This window comes from Prionailurus bengalensis, chromosome E1, assembly GCF_016509475.1.
Source record: "Prionailurus bengalensis isolate Pbe53 chromosome E1, Fcat_Pben_1.1_paternal_pri, whole genome shotgun sequence".
Classification (NCBI taxonomy): Eukaryota; Metazoa; Chordata; class Mammalia; order Carnivora; family Felidae; genus Prionailurus; species Prionailurus bengalensis.
The window spans coordinates 18,093,448-18,121,401 of NC_057347.1; the positions used below are offsets into that span (position 1 = coordinate 18,093,448).

Below are 27,954 nucleotides of genomic sequence, written 5' to 3' on the forward strand. Positions count from 1 at the left end.
CACACTGTCAGCACAGAGCCGGCTATGGGGCTCGAACTCACGAACCATGAGATCATGACCTGAGCCGAAATCTAGAGTTGGGCACTTAACTAACTGAGCCACCCGGGTGCCCCGAACTCTGGGAATTCTAAAATGAGTGAGACCTGGAACAAATACTTGTTTGCAGGAGTAAGATGGACCGGGCATACAGGGGAGCAAGAGTGGTCCTGCTTGGAGAGATCTCAGGAGGACACTTGGAGGAGGCAGCATTGCAGCAGGTGCTTGAATGGCTCAGCATGACTGGCCAGAAGAGGTGGGGTAAGCATTTGTGCATAGGAAGCAGCACAAAGCAAATGTTTGGAGGCAAGATTTATCCAGGGCATTTGGGAAGGTGGGTATTTATGATGTGGAAGGAAGACACAGGTGCCTTGTAGTGCAGGTGGTGAGGCTTCTCCTGAGGGAGGGGGAAGGATTAATCGGGAATGACCTGTTCAGATGATCTCTGGAAGGCTGGATCTGAAGGAGTGAGACTAGCAGCCAACACGTAGTGGGTGCCAGACCTCTGGCTGGGCGCTTTATATGTGCCGGAATGTTCACAGTCATTTGTGAGGAAGGCACTGTTATTATGCCCACTTTACAGAAAATGCAGGCCTAGAGGGGATAACATGCCCTGCCAATGTTGCATAGCTATTAAGTGGTGGCATCAGGAGTCTAACCTAACCCCGGCAGTCTGGCTCTGGAGTCCCTGGATGACCATGCTACGGGCAGGGGCCGCCGAGGAGGGTGTTGCAGGCATTTGACTGACCGCTGAAGGGACCCTGAATTAGATCAATATCCACAGAGATGGAGAGAGATAGGTGAAGTTGAGATTTTTAAGAGGGAATCTTTCTGGGGCTGGTGGCCGATGAGGTGGTTGGAGACAGGGAGGAGTCGAGGCTGAAGCCCTGGTCCACAGCTTGAATGTTGGGGTGGGAAGGGGTGCTGTCACTGGGCTTGGGAACCCAAGTTGGATCAGGGTGGGAGCTAGGGGGAGGTGATGAGTTCAGGTTGAGATCTGCTGTGGTGTGGGACAGCTTTCTTGAAGGAGGCGACTGGGAGGACAGAAAATTCAGGCACTGAGACCAGGAGGCGAATGCAGGCTGGAGATGGTGATCCTTGGAGGTCATTGGCCACAAGACAATTGCAGAGGCTGCAATGGTGGCTGAGCTATGGGGCGCCCAACTGGCACCACTGGTGTTTAGTGAGCAGGAGGCAGGAACGCTAAATGCCCTCCAATCAATGGAGTGCTCCATGCAAATAGTCCACACCTCCCAACTAAGGGTCACTGAATGGGAGTGTGTAACCCTAGGCAAGGCCATTGAGTGTTTGAGAACAGGGCAAAGGGAGAGGAATCCATGATGGAGAAAGGAAGAGCAGCCAGACAGGGGGGAAGAGAAGCCTCTTTTGTAGTAGGATATGTTAGAAGCTAAGGGAAGAAAGACTTTTACCAAGAAGTGAGTGGTCAGGAATTGTCAGTTGTCCCAAAAGTGAGGAAGGGGCCTGGGGTGGGGTGGGGGGTGGTTTGCAGATGAAGCTGTATAGGTATACAAAGTATTTGGAGTTGGAGGTGCTGTTGATGGGGTTAAAAAGCTACAGAGAAGCTATAGCAAGCAAGAGGGACTTTCAGACCTACAGCTGTTAGAAAGAGGACTCTCCACCACTACCCTGGTAACAGTCTTCACTGTGCCTGCTAAGTCGATCTGGGTTGAGGTTCTGGATTGGGCTGAGGTCCTCATCCCTGACACGGGTAGCAGTTTAGCACTTACCCTGAGAGGGCTTGGAGGAGCTCAGATGAGAGAAGTCTTGGCCCCCTGCCTCCTTTTAAGCCTTCTTGTCTCTGGCACTCGTCCTGCTGCTAATGGTTCCTGGCATTTGGTTCTGCACTCGGTTCCTGGCACTTTCCTGAGGAACCTAGAGGAGCCCCAGGAAGAAGAAGGAGGGAGGGAGAAGATAGGGTGGGGGTGGGTCTAGTCCTGGCTCTGATGATGATGAGCTGTTGCCCCTGCCAGGGCTGGGCCTCAGATTCCATTTCTCTGAAGTGGGCCAGAATTCTTTGTTTTGACTCTTCAGGAATGTCATGGGAACCCCATTACTGGCTTGAGCAAGAAAGCCCAAGAGACCCACCATTCATGCCGACCCAGGCTGGTCTGGGTGAAGCACGTTGGGGCTGCCAAACCCACCGCGAGATATTAAGATGCTTCCCTTCCAGTGGGTGAAGAGCTGCTATCTCAAGTCCCTAGTGCCTTCTTCCCTCTCCTGGCCCCTCCCCTTAAGAGCCACCGTCCATCCCTCATCACCCTGCAACTAAAGCAAGGGTGCTTTACCTTTCTGTGTGCCACAGACCCCTTTGTTATCGTCTGCTGAAGCCTACAGACAATAAGGTGTTTTTTTTTTTTTATGAGTACAAAATATATGGCAATCCTAAACACAACACACTATATAATAGAAATCTATATATCTATTCTGCAATACCTGTAATATAACATGAAAACATCTGTGATTTCGAATCTGCGATTTCTCTACCTTATATGACAAAGTCACAGATTCCACTAAAGCTATTGTGGTTTGTTGTGGACATTTGTAATTGAGGGAAATACTACATTTGAGGTAGAGATGAATGAAAATGAAGGTATAATTTCTTCATCCAATTTGATAAGCCCATGAATTCTAACCAGTTTTAGAACCTGTATGTTTAGCAACCCCCACCCCGCCCCCCGGGCAAAAAAAAAAAAGTTAACTCCCGGCAAATGGGGCGCTTCCAGACCCTACATCCACTCAGCTCAAATGAGTGAACGGTTCGTGTGAGGTGACCAGCAGGGGGCAGCATATGAACGGGAGTGTGCGGCTCAGCTCAGCGTGGCTACAGCCCAGGTTTAAAAGAAGGGCCAGTCTGGTTCCAAACAAAAACAAACACAAGACCCCAGATCCTGTTTGCCACCTGCCTTACTCGGGTGGTTCCCAGCTCACTAGTAGGTGTGCTAAAGGGGCCCATGGGACAAAGGTCTGAGTACCTCTGGAGATGTCCTCTGCTTACCAGCTAGGATGGAAGTGTAGCGTAGGGGGCTTCACCCCTTTCCTTCACAGCCAGGGCTGGGCTGGGGCAGGTGCACCGGCTGGCCATGCCTCCCCGCACTCGGCACCCTATCCTTGCCGTCCTGGACACAGGCTTAGAGCCTCTTAGGGAGGGTGCCGCTGTGGGGTGGGGCTCTATTATGGTATCTCTACAGAGCTGTCCTCTGGGGCAAGCAAGTGGTGCTGCCTGGCTCCTGGAAGAAATTTCCAAGCCTTGAGGTTCATGTATGTGCTTTTGTCTCCCATACCTATCCTGTCCCTGTTCAGGCAGAGCGTGGGGCTTCCTCTTAGGCTGTCCTTTGGTGACAGCAGCCCACCAAGGTGGCACCTGGGAGGTTGAGTCTGAAGTGCGACTGAGGGGGCCCCTTACGCTCCAGAGATCACCGTCCAGGGCCAGCAGTGTGAATAGAACCAGACTGTGCTCCATTCATGTCACCTGTGGAACCCAGAGCTCCAGCCAGGGAAAGATGGCGGCAAGAAGGCACAGGCTGGATGGGGAAGTGACCCCTTCTTGTGTGAGGAGATGGGAGCGTTCGAGGAGGGAAGCGATCGCAGTAGGACGGGGTGTAGGGGGAGGGAATCCTGGCCTTTCTGTCCAGGGAGGGGAAATCCAGAAATGAAGCCTCGGGAGCCAAGACTACAAGGCATTTGCTTTATTGTTCCAGGTCAGGGGATAATGGCAGGCCATCGAGGGATCTGCTTGTGCCTAACTGAGCCCAGGAAAACCTCTGGGGGTTTATGTCACCCCCAGGCCTCCAGGGTAGGCAGAAGCTCCCACTTGGTGTGGGTTGGGCTCTCCGGTAGGGCATGGCGGGCAGCCTGGACACACCCCCTAGCTCCAGGGACATCCTGGGTCTGCCAAGCAGTCAGAGAGAGGGGAGCATGGGTGCTCACCCCCCACCCTGCCAGCCTGCATCAGGCTTCCCTTCCCTGAAAGGCAGAGACTGCCCGGGACGGTTGGAAGTAATTAGTAAGTTGGGACCTAAACTACATGAATTTCTTACAGAAGGGGTGAGATTGTAGTGATCTGGAGGGGCCCTTCCTGCACCCAGGGCTGGGAAGAGAGGACACTTTTAAGTTTCCAAGGGCAAGGACTTTTCCAAACACTTTGTGTCAGAATTGGGCTCAGTTTGGTCCTGGGGTAGACGCTGCCCCTCCTGTGTGTCCTTCTGGGGGAGGTCGGACAGAGTGTTTACTGAGGATGGGCAGAGCCTGGCAGAGTGGGGGCTGCTACTCAGCCAAGTGGGGGACCCACAGACAACTTGGGGAGAGGCCCCATCCCTACTCCTCCTTGGCAGGCTGCTGGGATGAAGTTGGGAGAATAAATACAGGGGGCTTCTGGGAGAGAGCACGCTAGGAGGGGCCGCGCCTGCAGAAAATGTGGACATCAGAATAGGGCTTCAGGGTGGTCTTGGGCCTGGCATGAGGACCCTGAGCCCTCAGCTCTCAGCTGCCCCAGGAATGGAGCAGCCAGGCTCTCAGTGGTGTAATTCTGATTCCTCTGGGTAGAAGGTATGTGGGTGGGTGTATGTCTGAAAGACTCTGTGTGTGCGTGTGTGTGTGTGTGTGTGTGTGTGTGTGGTGCATATGCATGTACACATTAACGCAGAAGCGCTTAAGTGGGGATGAGTGTGAGCTAAGGAGAGTGTTTTTGGTTTTTTTGTTTTTTTCCCAGACACTGGGTCTTCAGGGACCCTGAGTGAGGAGCTGGCTCGCTCAGCTGGCGGAAATGTGTGAGGGGCAGCATCGTGGGTGGTGTCTTCTTCACCCCCCGGCTGCCAGCTAACAAACAGTTGGCTTAGTGGCACAGGGGACAGGGATGGTTTTCCTTCCTTGACCTTTAAGGTGAGCCCGACGTGGGCGGCCAGCTGGGACTTCCAGGCCACATAAAGGCTTCTGGGTGTGGCTCACGCGAGGGCCATGGGCTTGGAGCTGGGGCTGAGGTACACAGAGGGGCCAGCGGGGGCCGTGGGGGGTGTGGGCTCCAGCTCCATGAAGGCCGAGTAGAGGGTGGTGAGGTGCAGGTCACCCAAAGCCCCGGAGCCTCCACCGCCTGGTGGTGCCACGTCGCCACTCCCACTGCCTGTCTCTGCCAGACAGGGCCCAGGTGGGAAGCAATGGGGTGGTGGCAGAGGTGGTGGCATTGAAGATGATGTCGGGGACGAGGTCACCAGTACCAAGGGATCAAGGGCCAAGCTGTCATCCTTCAGCTGTTCCCACAGGTTTCCTAGGTGGTGGAGAGAACAGGTGTCACTGGGAGGTGCAAAGGAGCCCTGTCTGTTCCCTTGACCCCATGGCTCTCACATGCTAAAGAGAACAGGATTGGGGTAACCTTGGCTGGGGAGCAGCCCCTTGGCACTCGCTGTGTGACCCCAGGCAGTTGCCGGAACTCTCAGATTCCTCTGCTGTAGCCTAAATGATCTCTGGGGCTCTGTGTTTTGGAGGTCAGGGGAGGGAGAGTGGAGGACTCAAGGACTTGAGAGCTGCCTATTGGAAGGGCTGATACCTAACGCTGTGCACTCTGGAGCGAGCCCGCAGAGGGAGCCCCTGGAACTCTTCCCCCTGTCTCCTGCCCAGGCTCCCGAGGAAGGTGGTTACACAGCCAAGGCTAAGGATCTTCCAACAATGCACTGCAGGACCTGATGAGGTGGCTGGGCTCGGCTCTCTGGGCCTCCTCCACTGCAGGCCCAAGGGAGAGGAGTGGAGCCGGGAACACTGACTCTGGGGAGGAGACAATGCTGCCCCCCACCTCCTCTTTGTGTTGTGTGTCCTGCGTGCGTCACGGCAGGCCAGGGCCTGGCCTGGGTATCGGGGCTGCGGGGATGGAGGAAGGCAGCCGGACTAAACCCTGGACTGAACTTGGCTGCTTGGGTTCCAATCCTAACTCCCCTTCTTTCTAGCTGAGTGACCTTCAGTAAGTTATGTAACCTCAGCGTGCTTTTGTGAAATGGGTTTAACGGTCGCTCCTTCTTTAAAGCCCCAAATGACAGAGCACATGTAAAGCAACTCACACGATGCCTGATTGTTACTAGGGGCTCAGATGCGTGTCTATGGGAGCCCACATGTCTACGGCTTCCTCTGAGACTCCCACTTCTGGACAGGGCTGAGGATCTAGCTGTACGTTTCTAATGAGCTTCCCAAGACCTGGGCTGTCTCCCCACAGGACTGGGAGCTCTGCGAGGGCCAGCTGTCTCCACCTGCTTGTGGATGCCCCCTACCCCGGTGCGCCCAGAAGGTCTGAGGCCTGGGTCAGCACCCTCCTCCAAATGTCCTGTGGCCGGGACCAGGGCCTGGGCATGCACTGAAGTTTAGATTAGAACGGTTGGGCTTGGCCGCGAGCAGAGGTGGAGCAGGCAAGGTGGAATGGAATAGACAGAACCTCTCCGCAGACTCCTGTCCCCAAAGCTCTCCGGGACTGGCCTCGTTCTGAGGCCTTACATTCTTCCTGGGGGAAGAGCTCTTTCCTCCTTCTGTATTAAAAGATGAACTCTGAGAAAATGCAACCGCTTCTGGGGAATGTTCCGACTGTCATCTGCTCACCGTCAATATGGAATGGAACTTGGGCTCTTCCCCACCTACCCAGAGCTGAGGGTGGTTTGATGACGGGGTCAGTCGGAACATGTTCAGGGGCACCAGGAGGAGGGAGGTGGAGGCAAGGACCTTCCTCTTTGCCCCTTGGCATCCCTCGCCAGCTCGAGACTTGTCTGCTTCAACTGACCAGAAGCCTGGCAGCTCCGGGCTGCAGCCTGGAGACTTGGAGGGGATGGGCCGTGCTGCCGGACGCACCTCTCCAGTCCTGTCCCACCTTCCCTTTCCCACCCCCAGCTCACCCTGGAAGTCAAAGTCGGTGAGAGAGGGGTTGATGGCATCCAGGTCAGTGCCAAGGTCTCCGTCTGGCAGCAGGGTGTCATGCATGGTCCTGGCCGGGGAAGGCTCAGCCAGCAGCTTGGCGCTGTGACTGGGCGGGGTGTTGGCAGGCAGAGGCGAGTCCTGGGGGGTGCCTGGCTGGGCCCGCAGCTCAAGGTGCCCATCTGGCTGTGGGAACAATGGCTGCGGAGGTCCAGGAGGGGCCAGGCCCGGTGAGAGGTGCGAATATGTCTGCCCGTAGCAGGAGGGCACGTGTCCTCCAAGTAGGTCCTGCAGGGGGTTCTTGCCAGGAATGGGGCCTGGGGCTGGGTGGATTGAATGCAGTGGCTGGGAGAGCCCAACTGGAGGTGCCAGGGGCCGGATGGGGCCTGAGCCTGCCAGCCCGGGGGGTGGGCAGCCCAGCAGTGGGGGGCCCAGCTTCTCCCTCTTCTCTCCAATGAGGCTGTCCAGCTCTTCTAAAAAGACCCAAGAGAGAGGGACATCATGAGACCTCCCTTTCCCCACAATCCCTCCCCAGCCTTGGAACCGCTCAGGCCCGCCCCTTACTGACAGGTTCGCTTTGCTCAACCTATTTAGCCTCCCTCCCTCCCTCTCTGTCTGCTAGTGGGTATGCCAGGCCCTCCCCCGCTCCCTTGCATTGCCCATTGGCCTCCCACCTGGCTTGGCCATGCTCTTGCGGACAGCAATAGGGTCTTTCCTCTTCCACTTCTGTAGCTCTTCCTGCATCTTGTCGATTTTGGCCGGATTGAGGGCCCACAGACAGCCCTTGCGAGAGGAACTTCCTGATTTGTTCTCCACCTTCTCAAAGCACTTGTTGAGAGACAGGTTGTGGCGAACAGAATTCTTCCAGCCGTCGGGCGCCGTCTGCCGGAGCGGAGCAAGACAAGAATTCAGGCCGGGGTCAAGTGGCCAGGGCGGGGTCTGGGCTCCGGGAAACTCTTCCTGCTCCCTCTGGGCACAGAACTGCCACCCGTCTGGAGCTTGGCGTCCTCCTCGGCGCCCAGCCCATGCTTGGCACCCCCTTCCGTGGGGGGCAGGAATCTTGACTGCAAACTATTTTCGCTTAAAATCTGCCTTCATCCCGCTCCCACCTCTGGCGACCCTTCAGAGGATTCTTGAAGTGATTCATAAAGGGAGGGCCCGTTCCCTATCTGGAGTTGGGTCCTCGGGCCCATGCTGGGACCCCTCTGTGGACGGGGAACTCACTACTCAGGTCTTGGATGCCAGTTTTGGAATTAGGAGGAAGCTATGGAATGTTCCTTTCCTGGGTCTGCCTCATCCCTGCTGGGGCAAACTCAGAAGCCAAGAAAGAGGGGTGCGTTGCACACATGTGGCCTGAATATCTGGGTTTTGGTGACGGAGGGAGAGAGGGAGAGATTGGCTATGCATACGCACACGCGAGTGTCCCTGAGTATGTCTCCCCGGTGTGAGCCTTCTCTTGGGTTGGTGGGCCGCGAATTCCCTTGAGCATAAGGATGTGTGTGTGAGAAAGTCTCTCTGGGCGTGTGGGGGTACCCATGATTGCATGCGTGTGTGGGTGTGAGTGTTCACATGAGTGTGCCCGGGGGGGGGGGGGCGTGCCCTGGTGGGGAGGCCAGCCCTCAGGTGGGGAGTGGGGGGGCTCGTGCCAACAGAATAAACACCCATTAGGAGGCCCGGTCATGCCACCAGTGCGGTAATTGTGCTCAGGGAGGGTTGTAAAAACCATTAGGCTGACTCAGTTGGGTGAGAGGCGGTGGCGGGGGTGCCAGTGGGCACCCCCATCCTCCCCACCTCCAGCTCTGTTCCAGCCTCTGTGACGGTCCCGGGCCCAGCAGGGACCAACTATGGGCAGGACATCTGCTCCAGCCAGCGGGGCCCCTATGCCCTTAGTCCCTGGTCCCTTTTCCTTTTCAGCTTGCAGTTTCTGGTTAATGAGGGGCGGCCACTCCCTCCTCCCCGGCTCACTTGCCCCAGGGAGCAGCCAGGCTGAATCACGCCCAGCAGAACTGGGTCCTGATGCCAGCGTCACGGCAAGTTGCTGGCAGGAGCTGCGGGAGCCTTTGTCAGGGGCAGCTGGCCTGGGACAGGGGGCTGGTTGAGATGACCCCCAAGGCTCCCAGGGTCATAAGGGAGGATTCTGGAGCCACCAGACCAGCCAGCTGGGGATTTGCCTTCAACTCCCACGACGGTCCCTACTAAGAGTCGAGGTTGTGTCGCCTGATGGGCAGAGTTAATGGGCACTGGGCCCTTTTATGGGCCCATAAATCTGTGACTTTGGGATGCCAGGACAGCCCCCACCCCAGCCACTTCCTGTTTGGAAGAGGGATGGTCAGCACTAGCAATTATGTCCAGTGGATGGACACTTCCCCGGTCCCACATCCCTGACTCATGGGGTTACAGGACACCCACCTCAGCTGCCTTGGGCATGAGTGCTATGCACCCCAGGTCCACCTTGTTCTTGCCCAGAAACATGACCTTCAAATGGAGAGTGAGAGATAAAGGGGGCAGAGGATCTTTGAACTAATTCCTTGGGCAGGTCAGAGGGGATCCGTCAGAGTTGGAAGGAATGTATGTGCCAACTGGTCCAACCTGACCATTTTACAGATTGGGAAACTGAGGTCCAGGGAAGAAAGGGCCTGGCCCTAGATCACACAGAAGGCAGTGACAAAGCTGACTCCAGCCCTGTCCCCTCATTAAGGGCCCTGCCCAGGTCACCCTATAGGGCTGGCTTCACCACCGGGGCCCGTCCCAGCCTCACAGATGCTTTCTCTCTGAAGTCAAATGTAAACTCGGGAGTGAGGGAGTGATGCAACTGGCTAAGAACAACAACTAGAACCAAAAACAACAAAAAAAAAAGCTGTTAGACCTCTTCACTCTTCAGCCCCATAAAACAGGGATTACACAGCTCCCAGGAAAAATAATTAAGCCAGGAAGATGAGATGCAGGGAGGGGCTGGGGGCCAGGCTGGGAGTTGGCAGGGAGGAATGGCTGAGAGGAACAGGGCAGGGCCCTCGATTCCCTCTCTCTAGCCTGGCCCCTGGAAGCCCTAGAGAAGGCCCTCCAGATCTACAGGGATTAGGAAGAGTTTGGTCTCCAGACCGATTGGGATACAGGGGCAGCCCTGGATACTGGCTTTGATGCTTCTCAAATCCCAGAGACAACTCTCCCCGCTCTTCCTTTCTCTCCCAGAATCTCTGGCAGATGACCACACTTTGCCATTCCCGGCCAGACCACTCTGGCCATCTTGCCCGCTCATTTGATGGCAAGGCAGCAAGTATAAACTTGTCTGAATATCAGCTTCTAATTATCCCCAGGCAGGACCATTGGGAAGCCAGTGAAGCCAGGGATCACCTACTGGCAGGTGGAGATGAGCTCTGGACCCGGGCCTCAGCTCCTGCCTGCTGTCCGGTTAGCGGATGGGACTGTATCCCCCAGGATGTTGACCTTGGAGAAGGCATTCCTCACACACAAACTCTGATCTCCCCTGCACCCACCCTGGAAGAAGAGGTCTATGCTGGAGGGTCTGGGGGCGGGGGGGGGGGCAGGGGGTGGGCAGATGTGTGAAACCAAACAGCTTGAGGCAACAACAGCTCCCCCTGCTGTGTGACATTGAGCAGGTGGATCACCCTTTCTGATGTGTTTGCCCCTCTGGAGAGAAGGACGTCTGTCCTGCCTCTACGGAGGGAGTCTGGTAGAGCCCTCAGAAGCCCCTTGAGTGGGTGACAGGACCTAGATACTGTACAGGTAAGCCACCCCAGTTCCCTGGAACTCTCGAAGACCGTGAAGCCCACACCCCGCTTTCTGGCAGAACTGTAGCTGAGCCTGCCGCCCACAGAGGCAGATCTTAATCTCTCCCTGGAAGGCAATGGGTCCTGTGGTCCTAGCATCCCATGCCACCTTGGCTGGCTAGCTCTTACCCAAATTCTTTAGCCCTACAGCAGCCTGGGGGCAGGGGTGGGGAAAGGCTCTCATTTCTTCCCAAGGCATCTCTCCCCACTTGGGGTAGGTGGATGTTTCTGGAAGCCTGTCAGGACGGACACGTCCACTTTCCAGCAGCCTAAGGACTGACTCCAGCCTGCTGTGTAACCTTGTGTGAGTGGCTTGAGCTCTCTGCTCCTTACACGGAAGTCTGACCTTTTGACATGGAGACAAGGGGAAGCGTGGAGGCAGTGGGGCAAACCCTCTCCTGGCTTTCGTTCTAACCCTTGTTCCAACCCTTCCAACGGAAGCCTCTGGCTCCAGAGAGGCCTGGCCTGCCCAGGACCTGGGGATGGCGGGAATGGGGTGGATCTTGGGCTCACCTTGAAGTAAGGAAAGTGCTCCGTCATGAAATTGTAGATCTCGCTGACAGGAAGGCTCCCAGTTTTACTGTTCTTAAGGGCCATGAAGATGAGGATGCTGAAGGCAGAGAAAGCCTTGAGTTTGAACTTGGGAGCAGGCTGGGAGTCTCCCCGTCACCACCCACCTGCCCCGGCAAGAGTGGTTGAGGGAGGAACCTGCCGCAGATGTAGGTGAGAGGCTCTATGAGGTTGGAAAGAGAAAGGGTGAGGACGCGTCCGCTGAAGCCAGGAATTAGGGCTATACGAGGGTCTTGTGGAATCTTGAGAGCCCTGGGTTGTAATCCTGGCTTGGCCATTCACTAGCTATGTGACCTTCGGTGAGTGCCTTAACCTCTCTGAGCCTCAGTTTCCTCAGCTTTGAAGTAAAAAAAAAAAATGTAATAGCTACCTCAGAGTTGTGACGATTAAGGATGATGCCTAGAACATAGAAGGCACTCATTAAATGGAAGTTGTCATTACCAGTCAGCCCTCAGCCAATCGCACACTGAATGTTGGATAGTAAGGGAGGGAACTGAGGTTCCTTGAGCCCCTGCCCCTGCAATGTGCCAGGCATATTCTCTCACTTAATCCTCCCAAAGGCCTGAATATTGCTGTCCCCCCCCCACCGACTTTTTTTTTTTTTTAAACAGATGAATAAACAGGCTCAGAGAGGTCAGATAGCTTGCCTGAGGTTTCACATCCTCTAGAAACCCGCGGGGTATGACTTCCCTCCTCTGGCATCACCTTATACCTTGAGGATTCCATGCCTCAGCTTCTCCACTCTTCCTCTCACCCACCCCCTTCCACCACAGGGGTGCTGGGAAACATACCTGTAGGAGTAGATGGGTTTTGGGAAGAGAGGCTGGTGCCCGTCGGTGCTGGCCTGGGGTGCGATCCGCTGGTATGGATAGTGTGAGGAGCCCAGGTATGGTATGGGGTAGCTGCCGCCACCTGGTGAGTACTGTAGAGGTCAAAGGGGGCAGAATGGTTGCCATGGTAACCAGTCTTTCCCAAGGTGGGGGTGATCCCCTCCCCGCCCCATTCATATACATCCAGAGAGGGAGCTGAAGCCAGACTCTTCTCTCCCTGGTCATGGGCTCCAATAGCAGAACTATCTGAGGGGGCTGGCCAAGGGTGTGGACATCTGAGGGGCTCTGAGGTGATCCACGTTCCCAAATTCGGGGTCACAGAGCCCTCAAAGCTTCCCCCCACCCTCCTGGCTTCCTTCCTCTCCTGCCATCTAGGTGCTCTGGTTGCCATGGTGATGGGAGAGCAGCCTGGTGGGGCTAGAGAGTGTGAGGGCCTCCAGGCCTCCCCTGGAATTTCCCGGAACGGCTGGGCCGGAAGCAGGGTGTCCAGCCTGGGCGTTCGTTTGCTGGGCACTGCCACCTTTTATGAGTTTCAGTGGCTCTTTGAAAGGGCAGGTCATGGTGGTGGGCCGGTGGGGGTAGGAGGTGGTTTTACGGCAAAGGGAGTGGCTGCGGTGCCAGGGGTGGCGTTTTATGGGGGCCATGGGGGTGGGAGACTCTGACTCCCCCATCTGCTCCAGGCTGAAGTGCTCTTTCCAGGTCACCCGAGAGACACTTAGTGCCTGAGTCACCCTCTCTGCAGGCTCCATAAAGGCCTGGGTGCGGCCATCTTGTTGGAGGGGGGTGCGGAATGCAGAAAGCATCAAAGCAAGGCTGGGCATGGTGAGGCCATTTAAGGTCTGGCAGCCCCTGAACCATGCTGTGGCTCAGTCCTTGATGGTCTAGGCTGCCTCAGGGACACCCCCTACCCGGGGCCAGACCTTGAGCCTCAGGATGGCTTTAGCCTCTCCAGCTAGGCTCCTCATGGCAGCGAGGGTGACCCCTCATGTGCTCCCTCGGCTTCCCTCCGTCTCTTTCTTTCCCCCCACAAAGCAAGCAGTCTGACCACCTCCCCACTCCCCCCCACGTGCCTGCCTCCCTGGCTTGGCCAAGATCAGGGCCAAAGCCAAAGAGCTGGGAGTAGAACCTGCTCCACAGGCAGGGCCTGTCTCAGTGCCAGGCTGCAGGTGGATGGAGCTGGGGCGCTGGGCAGTCACTTGCTCCGTCTTGCCCAGCGACTCCTGGGAGCTGCCTGGCTGCTCTGGGGCTCTTCTCTGCCTCTTTTTAAAAGCCTGCATCCCATGCCAATGTGGGACAAGTACTTGGCATCCTATACAGGTCCAAATCAAGGAGGCTGGGCAGTGGGGTGGGGAAGGGGGGGAAGGACCAAAGATGAGGGGGTCTTGGAGCCCTCCAGGTGGGAAGGCCGCCTAACTCCATACCCGGTCCCACCCTATTGAGGTGAAAGGGAAGTTTGGAGCCAAGGTTACATAGCGAGACAGTGGCTGACCCAGACGGGAGCCCATTGTTTTCTTTCTGCTCCGTCTTGTGTGTCACCCCACATAACCCTTTTCTCTCTGCCCCTGTCTTTGGCCCTCCTCCTCCCTCCCTTCTTGGTTCACATCTGGGCCCTGTCCCACGATAGGCCCCATTCGCTTTTCAGAGACTCTCAGAGGAACCCCACCTACTCCTAGAGAAGGGCAATGGCTTCCTTCCTTCCCCATGAACCCCTGTCCCCCCAGCCCCGGTGGCCTGGCCCGAGGTCCAGGGTCCTGCTGCCTCCACCTGCCCATCCAGGTGTGCACACCCACAACCCACGCCTGCCCACCTCACACCACATAATATCCTGAGGCCCCAGGGAAGCATGCCCACGTGTCCCTGACCCACCTGGTGGAAGGGGGGCTGGGAGGGACAGTACATGTGCTGCAAGGGGGGCTGGTAACAGTACATCCCAGGACCAGTCTCCAAAGCTGAGGGCTTGACCTTGACTTCTGATCCCTGCTGGAAGAAAAAACAGATGACCAGGCTGGGCCTTAGTTTTCTTCCTCCCGCTCTTCTGTGGTTTGAAACTTAACACAAATGCAGCCTCTACTCTGCCTCCCCCAAAGCTTATTCCTGGAGAACAAAGAGAGGACAGAGAAGGTCAGGGGTTTTCCTGAGGGAGCTCAGCAAGTTAGTGGTGGAGCTCGGGCCGGAGTCGACAGCACTCGCCACCCCCCACCTCACTTCAGGGAAGAGGCAGAGGCTGGGCTGTCCAGAGGAGGTGGGTCACAGTGAGGGTGGGTAGGGTCAGAGACCTCCCTGGAATGGCACAAGGATACAGTGTATGAGTTCACTCATCAAGCCTGGTTTGGGGCCTGCTTGCGTTCAGAGCTGCCAGCCTCTCAGAGTGGGTCTGTGAAGGACATCTGGAAAAGGCCACTGCTCTAGGATTCCCATCGCAGAGCCATATTTAGGGGAGCACAGGAAGTGGCCAGACAGGTTGGTCCGGCTCATGACCCCAAGCTCTGTACTTCCTCCTCGGCAAAGCCTAAGGGAGCGCCAGCAGGCTCTTTGGAGGGGGCTAGTGAGTCCTCTCCGCTCTATCTTCTGGCCACCCTCAACTCAAAGCAGCTGGTCTGCTTGAGCCCCATGGCACACTTTCAACCCCGACACAGGGAACCTGTCTTGAGCTGCTGCCAGTGGTGGTGGCCAGACTCTGGCTTCCCAGGGGTTGTGAGCTCCACAGGGAGCCCCCAGAGTCTAGCACAATCTCTACCCTGAGTAGGGCCAGAAAGCATGCACAGCTAGTCCTGGAAGGCGAACCAGGCCAGGAGGAGGTGGACCACTCTTCCTGGGTTACCAGGGGCCATGGGAGCCAGCATCTGGGCCCAGAGGGTCAAATTCAACGGTTAGCTCTTTCTGGATGTGCCCTGGGGTTGCTGATGCAGAGATAGCCATAATCATAGAATCTCAGGCCTGGAAGGGCCAAGAGCACTATGTCCAACCTCCTCATTTGGAAGATGATGGGGCTGAGCCCACTGAGGGGAAGTGACGTGTCCAAGGTCACCCAGTGAATCGACCAGCTAGCCGGTTCTCTGGGCCTGAGCTCCTCTCCGCTGTGCAGGGAGTAAGGGAGTGGCCTCAAATCTCAGCCTCACAGGCCAAGGGACACCTTGGGCAAGTCACTTGGCCTCTATGGAACCTCAGTTTCTTCACCTACAAAACGAGGGTAGTGAGGAGTCTTTAGAGGGTTGTTGTGAGGATTAAATGGACCACTCGAAAGAAAAGATCTGGCACAGCAAGCAGGGGCTGGCATTGAGTGGACATTTGGGAGGCAGGAGCTAACATGATGGTGTCCTCACCACGAGTTGCTGTCGTGTTCAATGGGCCTGAGGAAAAGCCTTCAAAGGGCCCCAGAACCAAGGCTCTTGACTTGGCCACAGCTGGTAGGTACCCAAGCCCTTCTCTGTCTTCCAAGTCTAGGAATCAGGCTTTGTTGGGGGTGGCTTGGGGATGGAATGGGAGCCTGTTAGAAAGCAAGAGGTGAGGAGAGCCGGTGGGCATCTGGAGAAGGCACAACCCAGGCTGAGGCCACTCAGTGCTCACTATCTCAGGGATCTCCAAACCTCCCTTTAGATTTCCTCTGCCCAAGGCGACAGGCCTGTAAGGCGGGTCCTCGTAACCATACTTTTCAGATGAGGACCAGAGAGGTTAAGTGACTAGCCCAAGATCATACAGCTTGTGGGCATGGCTGTGAAAGGGATATGTTGGTTGACCTTCCAAGGTGCTTTCAAGGTATTTCTATGAATATACCCAGGCCCCATTGTGGGCAAAGAATGGGGCCTGGAAAGTCCTTTGAGAAGACTTAAGCCCTCTCTCAAGACTCTATGCTGATGCGAGAGAGGAGAACATTGTGCTCCGTGGCTTATCCCCAAACCCTTTCTCTTGACGTCTGGAATGTGTTTTCCTTCTCACATTTGCATATGGGCGGGTAGGTCTGGCTGGGGATTCTTGACACTTAGGCAAACAGAGAAGTCGCACACTGGAATCCTGACTCAGGAGCCTCTGGGAAGCTGCCAGCTTCCTTAGCCTGATCTCCCCCACCTTGCCCTCTCCATGCCAGGCCAGGTCAGCATCCCCTCCCCAGCTGACCTGGAGGCCAGAATGAAGCCGAGACCCCAACTTTCTGAACTTGCTGCTTCCCTGGCATAAACTGACCCTGAGTGGAAAAGTCTGGAAAGGGGAGGCGGAGTTTGATCTCAGGGCTTCTGGGAACTAGGACAGGAGTAGGTGGGATGCCCAGCGGCCACTGGTACTCACCAGGACTTGGGGGCTGTGCTCCTGGCTGGGGTAGGGGAGTCCGTTGCACCAGGCCTCTGCCGAGAAGCCAGGCAGGAAGGCCTCAGCCTCCCCCACATCCACAGGGATCTCCTCGAAGGTCTCCAGTGCCCCCGGGGTCTTAAAGGAGTGTCCATCGAGGGCCAGGGCGGTCTGGGCCTCAGGGAAGACGTCTTCATGGAAATGCCGCTTGTATGGGTGGAAAGGCCCATGGCCGCCCTTGAGGAAGCGCCCAGGGCTGCTTGCTGGGCCCTCCTCAAAGCCGAAGCTGGGGAACTTGTCTGAGGGTGAGAGCCGGAAGGGGCCCGGGCCAGGGCCGGCTGGGCAGTGGACTTGCTCAGGGCCAGGTGACGCGACACTGGGACTCTGTGGGGGCAGTGAGGATGCCCTCTCTGGGGGGCCGTCGGGCACAAATGATGAGCAGCTGAAGCCGGCAAGCTTCTGGGGCGGACAGAGGGTAGAGAGCCTGTGAGTGGATGCTGGACCAGGACCCTGCCCTGTGCTAGGGTAAAGGGGTCTGTGGCTGAGCTCCGGGGGCTCCCAAACGATGGAGGAGACATAGCCTGCTTTTGGAAGCCCTCGTCTGTGAGGGTACGCTGCTCTTAGATCTGAGGTGCCCTGAGTCAGATGGATATATACAGCCTTGCCCCGGGAAAGCCCCAGATGGAAGGGAGAACCAGAGGCCTCTATCGAACACTTCTGGATCTTGGAGTCACTGGGTACTCGTTCGCTGGTGGAAGGGACAAGGCAGACCCCGGGAGGGCTCTGGGGGTGGGGCCTAGGTGCCAGATACTCACGTTCTGTGGGGCAGGAGAGCCTGGAAGGCCCGGCGCCTGCATGAGGTCCCCCTGGGGCTCGCCCTCCAGTCTGGCGGGGCCGGGCAGCGTGGCGTCAGACTGCGGCGGGAGTAGCGACACCATCACCCGGTCCTGGCCTCGAAGAAAGCCGGCTGTGATGAGAGTGAGGACCAGGGTCCTGCGGTGACCGACCCCAAGTTCACCACCTCCCCACACCCACCCCCTCCCTGGGCTGGGACCCTGACTCCCACCAGACATCCGGTGAGACACAGACAGATAGACAGGCGGATAAACAGACAAAGTGAGAGAACATCAGAGACAGAAAGAAGCAGATAAACGAGAGGCAGAGGAAGAAAGCACAGAGAGAAGACTGGTGGAGACAGAACAAAACACACCAGGTAGGAAACCCCCCGCCCCCACAGTCCCAGGAAGGAGAGTTGGCTGCTCTGGGGCTCAGTGGCAGATGGAGACCCTGCCTCCAGCCCCTGTCTCCCCAGCGCGGGACTGGGCTAGGTGACCGTGACAAGCAGTCTCTGCTCAGTGGCTGAGCAAGCAGGTGGTCCTGAGAGAAGGGGAGCTGGGGAGAGTGGGTCAAGCCCAGGCGGAGGGTGGGAGTGACCCTCACGCTGCAGGTGACCCAGCCCTCAGTAGAGGCTGGGCCTGTGGTGCCATTTCAGGGGCTGGCATGACCCTGAAAGTGTCAAGTGCCACCGGGGACTTGAGGTGACCCGGTTGCCTGGTGGCCCTGTGAGCCTGGCATGACGCCGGGCTGCAGCCACTGGCCCAATGTGCAGTGACGGGCCAGTGCTGTTTTCTCCTACCTCCTCCAAACTGCATCTCGTACCTGTGACCTTGTGCAGGCTACTGCCCCTCCCCGCCTTTTAAAATATTTTATTTTTAAATAATCTCTACACCCAGCGTGGGGCTCGAACTCACAGCTCTGAGATCAAGAGTCACATTCTCTGCAGACCGAGCCAGCCAGGTGCCCCAGGCCACCGCCCTTTTTGAGCTTTGGTTTCACCATTTGAAAAACTAGGGGCTTGTACTGGATGATAGCGGAGGGCCCTTTCTGCTCAGACCTTCTAGAATTATAGCACTTTGTCCCCGGCACAGCCCAAGAGTTTGAGAGGACTCAGCTCTAAGCCTTTCCTTGCTCGCTGTGTCAGGGAAGCTCTCTGAGCTCGAACCCCATCATTTACAAAACACGGAGGGAGGTAGGGCCTCCCGCATGGAGATGCTGTAGTAAATGAAATCACGCATAGGAAGAATTTAACACAGTGCCTACCATATTGTAAGTGCTCACTAGATGCCAGCTCTCGTTATTAATATCATTATCAGTACGGCCTTACTATTATCATCCTCAGCTCTTTGCTTTCCTTCTCCACCACCTGCAAAGGGCATTTCTTTTTGAATGTCCTCCTCTTTGCCAAGTAGTCTCCGATAAAGGCTGCCATTTGCTGAGGACCTGCTCTGGGCTGGCTGCTGCGTAAACAGTTTGGAGAATTTTCTCACTGGTTTCTCAGAACAAACTTTGTGTCAGGAAGGTACATCATTACCCTCGCCCTACAGTTACGGAAACTGAGGCTCAGAAGGGTTACCTGACTTGCCCAAATCACATAGCTAATCCTTAATAGAGTAAGGATTCGAACCCAGGGGCGCCTGGGTGGCTCAGTCGGTTGAGCGTCAGACTTCGGCTCAAGTCATGATTTGCGGTCCATGAATTCGAGCCCCGTGTCCGGCTCTGTGCTGACAGCCCAGAGCCTGGAGCCTGCTTCAGATTCTGTGTCTCCCTCTCTCTCTCTCTGCCCCTCCCCTGCTCTCTCTCTCTCTCTCAAAAATAAACATTACAAACAATTAAGGATTTGAACCCAGATCTGTTCGACTCTGGAGGCTGTACTCTTACGGTTTCATCATTTGGTGGGGGTCAGAGTGGGTGTGGGCCAAACAACAAGAAACGTGTGAGGTTTACACTTACCCCTCCCATCCAAGACCTCTACCAGGCAGATCAGGATAACTTCATATCCCAGGCCATGATCTCCTGGGAGCTCTGGGAGGGAGGGATGGCCCTGGTGGCCCCATGGTGCCCAGCCTAGGGTTGGCACACCTTTGGGGAATAAACTACCTCCTCTCTTTGATTGGGGGTAATGGGGATTAGGAAGGGAGGGCACTTGCCCCAAGTCCCTCAGGGGATCAGTGACAGAGAAGGCTACTAGCTGGGGTCCAGGTGGGGGCCTGGTGGGAGGCTCTCCCTCCCCTTCAAGAGTCTCTGCCGCCCCTTCTCCGTGTCCCGGCACCCTCTCACTCGGCAATGCTAAATGTGGCGTGACCAGGGAAGCGCCGAGCTGGCCGTAACTGGACACCACAGGGGAGCAGGCATGGGGCCCGAGGTGCCGGGCGGCCCATCTCTGGCTCCGCATGACCGCAGGCCTGGCCGCTGCTCCCCGGATAGCTCTGGGACAGCTGGGGCCTGCCTGCCACGCCTGGATCTGGCCCAGAGCCGCTTTCCCAAGCTGTTCTCCAGCATCTCCAGAGGCAAGGCCCCCGGGCTCTCCCTGCCTCTCCCGGCCCCTCCCCCCGCCCCCCCAGGTCTCAGGCTTGTAACCGGTGGTGGTCACCCCCTTCTCCAGAGGCAGAATTGTGCATGGTTACAACAGCAAGGGGGGTAGATTTGGTCTGTCTGGACTGAGTTTGAGCCCCAGTTGTGTACCTGTGTAACTCTTTGCATCTTGCTCCTCTGATAAATGGAGCACGAGGACCTACCTCACAGGGTTGCTGTCATGAAGCTTAAGAGAGACGATGCGTGTAAGATGCCCAGCACATAGAACATGCTCAAGGACCTATGTCAGATGTGGCTGTGGCCTCTGACCCCAGACCCTAGCTTCCCGATGGTCTCAAATTTAGGCCTGGCAGGCTTGGGGACATGGGCTAATGAGCCCCAGTTGGCGGCTGCCCTTGCTCTTCTGAGACATGAACCTGAGGAGGCCTCTCGGAGCCACAGCCTGGGCCGCGCCTCCTGCTGAGGGTCCGGCCTTCCCAGGAGGAGCCCTGTGGCCACAGCTGCCTCACCCCCATCCTTATACAAGCCTCTATGTCCCCGGACATTATCTGTAGCCCTGTCTGACTTCCTGCATCTCAGACGCCCTGACTGAATGCTTTAGTTTACAGCCGTGACTTTTATACCTCCCCACCCCACCCCTCACCCTCCACCTCCAGGTCCCCAGGGACAGGATTAAAACTAAGGAGCGGGTACAGAGCTAGAGGCCCACCCCTCTATTTGCGCGGAGGATGCAGAAGCCCTCGAATGGTCCTCGGTGTGGGGCTTCCTCTGGGTTGGTTTTATAAGTGACGACTCCCGATTCAGTGGCACCCCCTTGGTTGCCTCAGCCCAAGCTCTGTTTTACGCATAAGGAAAGGAGGCCCAGAGAAGAGGTTAGGTGACTTGCCTAAGACCACACAGCCTCTACCAACTGCATTCAAAAGGGCCCTCCTGCCTCAGGGGCTGAGCAGTGGGGCTCTGATGGGTGTATATGGGACGCTCTTGTCCAGCACAGGGAAGAGCTCGTTGTGGGGAGAGGGATGAAGCTGCCTTGGTCCCTGACCCCTCCCTGGGGTAGCCAGCATTGCCCCTGAAATTGGACGATCTGGTTCAGAAGCTCTAGAGTCAGGATGGGGTTTGAGTCCAGTAACTGTGGGACTTTGGTTGAGCCAGTTGCTTAACCTCCTTCCTTGGGCCTCAGTTTCCTCATCTGTAAAAGAGGGCTAATAATACGTACCTCTCTGGAGGATTAGATGAAATATTGCTTGTAAATCGCTTAATGCATAGTACATGCTCAATAAAGAATAGCTATTATTAATAATTAGCAGTGGGACAGAGTTAATTTAAAGCATGAGCTGGGGGTGGGGTGGGGGAAGGAGAACAGAGGGAACTCCTCTTTCCTGCCTCCCACCTCGGTCTCCATGACTTCATCCTCCTGCATTGGCAGAGGCTAAACTTCCCTCCGCTTGATTCTCCGGCCTCAGAGATCATTCCAGCTCTTCCCCTGTGGTAGAGCTAGTGCCTGTAGAAACTCCCAGGGATCGTGGGAGGCAGGGGGGTTACTCTATTGCTTTGGATCCCTCAGGAGGCTTTGCTAATGGCTCCAGTGTCCTGAGGCTGGCAACTGCATTCAGAGGGAATTTTTTTTTTAATGTTTATTCATTTTTTGAGAAAGAGAGATGTAAGTGGAGAGGGGCAGGGAGAGAGAGAGACAGAGACAGAGACAGAATCCAAAGCATGCTCCAGGCTCAGAGCTGTCAGCACAGAGCCTGACACGGGGCTCGAACCCATGAACCATGAGATCATGACCTGAGCTGAAGTCGGACGCTTAACTGACTGAGCCATCCAGGCGTCCCCAGAGGCAAATTTTCACTGAAGTCTAACCTCTGTCCTATCTGCTTCTGTTCCAAGAAGCATGATGGGATGTGTATTTGCAAATATCAGCAAACCAGTGTGGGAAGTCCAGTCTGCTTTCCTCCTTTCCCAGATCCCAGGAGCTCCCCTCCCATGACCCTCTCACTTAGGGTAGGCTTCCCCACCCCACAGCTTGCCCCCTTCCTGGACTGGAGCCAGGCCTGGACTCTCAATGGTGGACTGTGCCCTGGGGTCCCTTCGGCTGTGTGGACGAGCATTCTCACAACTCTATATCTGTAAAGCACTCTGCGGCTTACCAAGCACTTGTATCTGTATCTGTTATCTCATTTCATTCACCTGTTGCCCTAGAGGCTAACAGGCAGTTAGGTGTGCTGGCGACACCTACTATGGGTTTGCAAGGGTCATCTGTACCCACTTCTTTCCAACTCCTGGTTCAGTCCAATGAGCCCAAATTGGCCATCGTGTAAGTATTTACCCATGGAAACCAGCAAACGCTACAAATCAGAGCCTTCTCTCTTTTTTTTTTTGAGAGCTGGTTGGTGAACATTGATCAGCACACCCCCAGTAGGGGAGCAAGGTCATTAACCCCATTCTTCAGAGGAGAGAATTGAGGCCCAGAGAGGGGAAATGTCCTGCCCAGTGCCACATAGCTAAAAGCTGAAAATCACATCTGATTCTCAGGCCTCCAGAGCCCCAACCACACCCCCAAACACACACACACTCCTGAGGTGCAACCCTGGCGAAACATTAGCCGAAGACCGTTTCAGTATCTGGGCATTCTGTCTACCCTCTGCTCTTTGAACTACCTCTCCTCTGTCCATCACCCTTGGAGAGTAGGAGGGCACGGGTGGGGATGGGAGAAGTAGACTTGATCTTCCCTGGAGTCAAAGGGAAGTCAGAGCAGAGTCCTTGCTCCCTAACTTGAGTAAGGAGCATGATGGTAAGAAATTCCCCAGGAGGGGGCTGCCTGGATGGCTCGGTCGGTTAAGTGGTTAAGCGTCTGACTCTTGATCTTGATCTTGGTTCAGGTCATGATCTCAAGGTTTGTGAGCCTGGAGCCTGCTTCGGATTCTGTGTCTCCCTCTCTCCCTGCCCCTCCCCTGCTTGCACTCTGTCTTTCTCTCTCTCTCTCTCTCTCTCTCTCTCTCTCAAAAATAAACACACACACACACACACACACACACACACACACACACAAAGAATCCCAAGCAGGCTCCACGCGATCAGCGCAGAGCTGGAGGCGGGGCTCGAACCCAAGAACCGTGAGATCATAACCTGAGCCAAAGTCAGACGTTCAACCAACTGAGCCACTCAGGCGTCCCCTACTTGGGATTCTGTCTCTCTTCTCTGCCCCCTCCTCAGCTCTTGCACTCTCTCTCTCTCTCTCTCTCTCAAAATAGATAAACTTAAAAAAACAAAGTAAAAAAAAGAAATTCCCCAAAAGGCATGACAAGAGGATCCACAAGGCGCATCAATGAATCCTTGCTCTGTGCCCTTCCCGCAAACAGCTGGGCCCTGTGCTCCCTCTACCAAGCATCTCCCCACCTCTGAGACCCTTCTCCTAGTGCCTTAGGACTCAGCAGAAGGGGCCATTTGGGGGTGGGGGCTGGGGGACACCCTGTTTGCTGGTCGTGTGACCTTGGGCAAGTCGCATCCTCTTTCGTACCTTTGTTCCCTTATAAGTACAGTGAAAGGCTGGGGCCATTTGCATCTGAAGATGCAGGACACAGAGGCGGGTCCTATGGAGGTGACTACGTCAACGTCCGCAGGGCCTGCGGGCCGTCATCCCTGGCCTGCCTTCAGGAGGGACCGCCCTGAGGAGATCCTCAAGGGGATCAGGAATAGCTGGGTGACTTATTATACCCCAGAAGAGTGTCATCATCCTCATGTTATAGATGAGGAAACCGGCTCAAAGAGGTTAGCCTGACTTGCCTGAGTTCCCTCGGCTACCAGATTCTGCTCCCCAGCATTCAGACACAGGTCTCAAAGCCAGTGGGCTACACGGCCGAGCCCCGGGAGCACATTAGCCTCCTCGCTCACCCCTGGAAGCCAGAGCGGCTGGTGGGGCGGGGGAGGCGGGCAACGTGGGAGGTTTCCTGGGGAGGGTCTGTCCCTGTGTCCTCTGTGGGCAGCTGAGTCACAGAAGACACCGAGGGCCCCGACTGGGCTCTCTCCACACTCCCTCCCACCGGGCAGCCTCCTACCCGCCCTTCATGAGCCAGGTGGAGATGGCGCAGTTCCGCCTTAATGGTTTCTGTCACTGGCTGCGGCAGCATGTTTTATGAGGGGCGGGCCGTGCCCAGGGCGCCTGTGGCCCCACCCGGGGCTCCGCCCGCCCCGGCTGCTGGGAGGGGCCCCTGGAGCAGCTCAGTAATTACCCAGTTGGGGCTGGCACTGGAGGGCCCGGGGCCTGCTCCTGAGGCTTGAGCACCCCAGGACAGCGGGAGTCTGAGAGTGCCAACAAGGAAGAAATTTCTAGATCCTCTCATCCCGTCAAGGTTGGGGGTTCTGAAGCCAAAATTCTGGCCCCTCTGGCTCTTCGCCCTGCCTCGGGTTCAGGAAAAGTGGCAGCTGCCCCTGCCTTCAGATCTGATTCAAGTGCTTGGAGAAGCAGCTACGGGCAGAGGGGGTGGGGGGGGGGTGGGGGGGGGGTGGAGTGGGGAAGAACAAAGCGACAAGAGCAAGCGTGTCCCCGCTGTGAGACTTTCTTCAAGTCTGAGCCGCTGTCACCCACAGCAGAGCCATTCCCACCCCCCAAAGCAGAGCTCACCCAAAGCCACCTCAGCCATCCCCCTGCTTCTGGAAGTAGGCTGGTCCTAGAGTATCACTCGGCAGGCCCATCCTGAGAAAGTACTTGAGCCTTCTTCCGTGTCTGGGGCTGACCTGGAAGTTCTTCCAGATATCTAACCTTAATCTACCATGTCATCTTAGCCCTCCCGCTCTGTTCTTCCTGCCATCTACCGAGGGATCCTCCAGAGGCTGTTAAATGGCAATGGACTCATCCCCTCTCCACAGCCTTGCTGTGGATGCCTGACTCCGACAGTTTCCTGCTTTCCCACTCTCCTTGGCCCTGCACCCCTTCCTTCCCACCATCCCTGGCCACCTCCCCATCTCCCCAGCCCGTCCCCAGCCCCTGCCACCCAGCTCTGGCCCCAGAGGAGCTGAATCCAAGCACTCACAGTGGGCTCTGGGCCATGGCCACCATCACGGCTTCGGGGAGTCATTGAGCCCAGCGACAAGCCAGCAGCCTCCATCGAGGTATAAATACTCCCACATGCCTGGACCAGCCCCCTGCCTGAGGGCTGGGGCGGGGCTGCCTCCCCAGGCCTGGCAGGCAGGTCACATGCCCCATAAATGCCACAGGACCACAGGCCCTTCCCAGCAGCCCTGGGGAGACCAATTGGGGCTTGACCTTTCTGGATAGATGGACAATGGATGGGTGGATGGACAGGTGGATAGACAGAAGGGTAGACGGATGGTTAGAGTGGACAGATCAAAGGATGGACAGATTGATGGATGGACTAATGACTGGATGGAAAGCTGGATAGGTGGATAGATGGACAGACAGACGGATGAATAGACAGGGGACAGATTGAACTGCCTGTGGATGTTCATTTGGTAGATGGGAAATAAGGGATGCTTGGTTTTAAGGAAATAAGAAATACTACCCCTCACGCTCCCATCCAGTCCCTTCTAAGACACACTTCCCAGGACCCCTTTTCTCCTAGAAAAGACTGGCCACCTAGTCTGAGGGATTGGCTCTGCTGGGTCTCCCTTCTCCTCGGATGCCCCTTTCCGGAGACCTCTCACCTAAATACCCCAACCCCCAAAGATCTTTTGCTCTTACTCTTGGGGATCATTGACGGACCATCTTTTCCTTCCTCTTGCCTATTCCTGAGTCCAGGCTCTGAGGCTGTGAGCCCACCTCCAGATTTTGCCCCCAGAAGCAAGGTCAGCTTGCCCTCCAAGGCTAGCAGGAGAAGAGGGAAGCAAAATTCTCAATTCCAAAACCATGAGCCCCTTAGATGGGCAATTTAGGGAGAAGATGCCCCTCGCCTCTTACCTTCCCCAGAGGTTTTTAAAAGCATGATTGGGTCTGATGGTGAGAACAGGCTCGACAAGGGACTTGTGGGTAGACAAAGTGACCCAGAACCATTGGCGGCTTGACTAGAGAGTTGGGCTCCTGGAAGGGGGGGACTTCTTGTTTGCTTAATCCCCCCTGGGGCACAGTGTGAAGAGAGCAGTGGTCTGAGGCCTTAGACACTGATTCCCAGAGAAGCAAGCTCCTTCCAATCCTCAGTCTGCCCAGCCGTGAAAGGGACCGAAGAGTGGGGGTGAGGTGTGGAGTGATGGGAGGAACAGGAGGATTTTTCACAGATTATGAAATATGGCCTTGTTTTCCCTTACAACCAGCTTCCTCCAGCCATGCCATCTGTAGGGAGGTAGAGGAATGGGCTGAGGGATGGGACCACATTGCTTGCCTCTGAGCACCCATTAGCGCTACAGTCCTGTGTCCGGAAGTCCCACCCCCATCAGGAAGTCCCTGAGCTGAACCTGTGGTTCTCCCCCTGTGGGCTGCATTGATGACTGGCTGCAGAGTTGATTGGCTGTGGTATGATTGGCAGCTGAGGATTTGAGCTGTGAGACCAATAGGGGTGACTGGAGCCCTGTTTTACCTCATCCCCTAGTCTGGCATTTATCATCTCATAAGCCCCATCATCCTTCTGATCAAGGACCCCAGAAGTGTCCTTTTCCCAGCTCTGCCATCAGCATCGGCTAGTGGGGGAGTGAATCTCATTTCTTCCTTTATTAAATGGGTTCATCTTTGCCCTACGTACCTCACCTGACTATCCTGGGGACGGAGTGAGAACCAGGCAATTAAAATGCCTGAAGGAAGACGAACTGACACCATCTTTTCTGGTGCTCCTGTGTCCTCCCCTCAGATTCTGGGCCCATGGGATTTCAGGAAAGGGAGGAGGGCTGAGATCTTTTCCCCTTCAACCATGTGCCCTTCCCAGGGTGTTTGTTCCCTATGGGGGTGGTCAAGAGCTCTCACACCCACATGGGGCTCTCTTCTGTCAGTGCAGAGCCTGCTTTGGATCCTCTGTCTCCCTCTTTCTCTGCCCCTCCCTGCTCACGTGCTCTCTCTTTCTCTCTCAAAAAAGAAAGAAACTTTAAAAAAAGTATAGGAGTGCCTGAACGGCTCAGTCAGTTAAATGTCCAACTTCGGCTCACGTCATGATCTCACGGTTCTTGGATTCAAGCCCTGCATCAGGCTCTCTGCTATCAGTGGGGAGCCTGCTTCGGATCCTCTGTCTCTCCCTCTCTCTTTGCCCTTCCCCTGTCGCTCTCTCTCTCTCTCTCTCTCTCTCTCTCAAAAAATAAATAAACTTAAAAAAAGGAGTGCTCACATCCAGTGGGTGGCCCCCTCTTTGCCTGCCCACCCTAGTCGGGGCTCAGGTTCCTGCCATCCCTTGGGCCAGGGGCCTCTTGTGCTCTGTACATATCATTTCCGGAAGCCCTGCTCATTATTACCAGTCTATCATTAGGGGTATTAATTCTGCCACCACTACTAATAATACAGATCTAATACCAGACAAATACATACTGTGCAGCCCCTCCCCCCAAGCCATCCTGAGCACGTGCAAGCACATACAAGGCAGACAATAAGCTTAGTGCTTGAATTTACTGAACTGGAGTGAAAAGAGCACTGAGGGGCCCTCCCCTCCCCCTCCCCCCAAGTCCCTCTCTATTTGACAGATAAGGAAACTGAAGGGATTGTGGAAGAGATCGTTCTCTGCTCTGTAGGTACCTGGGCACCGACCTTTCTCCAGGAACCTGGGCTGGGTGAAGCTGGCTGAGTGCCTACTTATTCCCTTGCTCATCTGAGGAGAAGGATGTGGAGAAGGGGCATGTTCTGGGGGGTATTCCCCCAAGCCCATACAGCTCCTGGGCTCCAGCCCCCACCTTTCTCCCCTCAGCACCTCCAGATCCCCCTGGGCTTGCCTTGGCATGGCCATCCCAAAGAACTTTCTCTCCAAAACCCTTCCTGCCTCAGAGATTGGGCATACTTATGGGAAGGCCCAGAGAGGCCGAGCCTCCTCTCCAAAACCACATGCTCTGTGGGGCTCAGTGTGGGCTCCAGGAACCCCTCCCAGAAGGAGCTGGGGATGTTTCTGACAGCGGACACTTCTGCTCTGTCTCTGCTACGATCACTCTGGTTCTGCTAAGTGGAGTCTGATAATTGGGTTTTCTGAGCATGGTGGGGTGTGTGTGTGTGTGTGTGTGTGTCCTTGAGCACATCCTATGCCTTGGCTGGT

General features: G+C 56.0%; 1 protein-coding gene across 3 annotated transcripts in view; it reads right to left on the reverse strand.

The window, feature by feature from the left end:
- Positions 1-3,728: 3,728 nt before the first annotated feature.
- The window catches only part of FOXN1 (forkhead box N1), a 28,165-nt gene continuing 3,939 nt past the window's right edge, over positions 3,729-27,954 (reverse strand). The window contains exons 2-9 of one of the 3 annotated variants that reach the window (XM_043583591.1): positions 17,224-17,355; positions 16,409-16,867; positions 13,994-14,107; positions 12,089-12,219; positions 11,241-11,337; positions 7,614-7,821; positions 6,921-7,412; positions 3,729-5,317 (exon numbers count right to left, since the gene is read on the reverse strand). In XM_043583591.1, the coding sequence (XP_043439526.1) occupies positions 4,998-5,317; positions 6,921-7,412; positions 7,614-7,821; positions 11,241-11,337; positions 12,089-12,219; positions 13,994-14,107; positions 16,409-16,867; positions 17,224-17,346 (1,944 nt within the window). In that variant the 5' untranslated portion in view covers positions 17,347-17,355 and the 3' untranslated portion in view covers positions 3,729-4,997. Of the gene's footprint in view, positions 5,318-6,920; positions 7,413-7,613; positions 7,822-11,240; positions 11,338-12,088; positions 12,220-13,993; positions 14,108-16,408; positions 16,868-17,223; positions 17,376-27,954 lie in introns of all 3 variants that reach the window. The other 2 variants (XM_043583590.1, XM_043583593.1) reach the window with 2 other exon arrangements.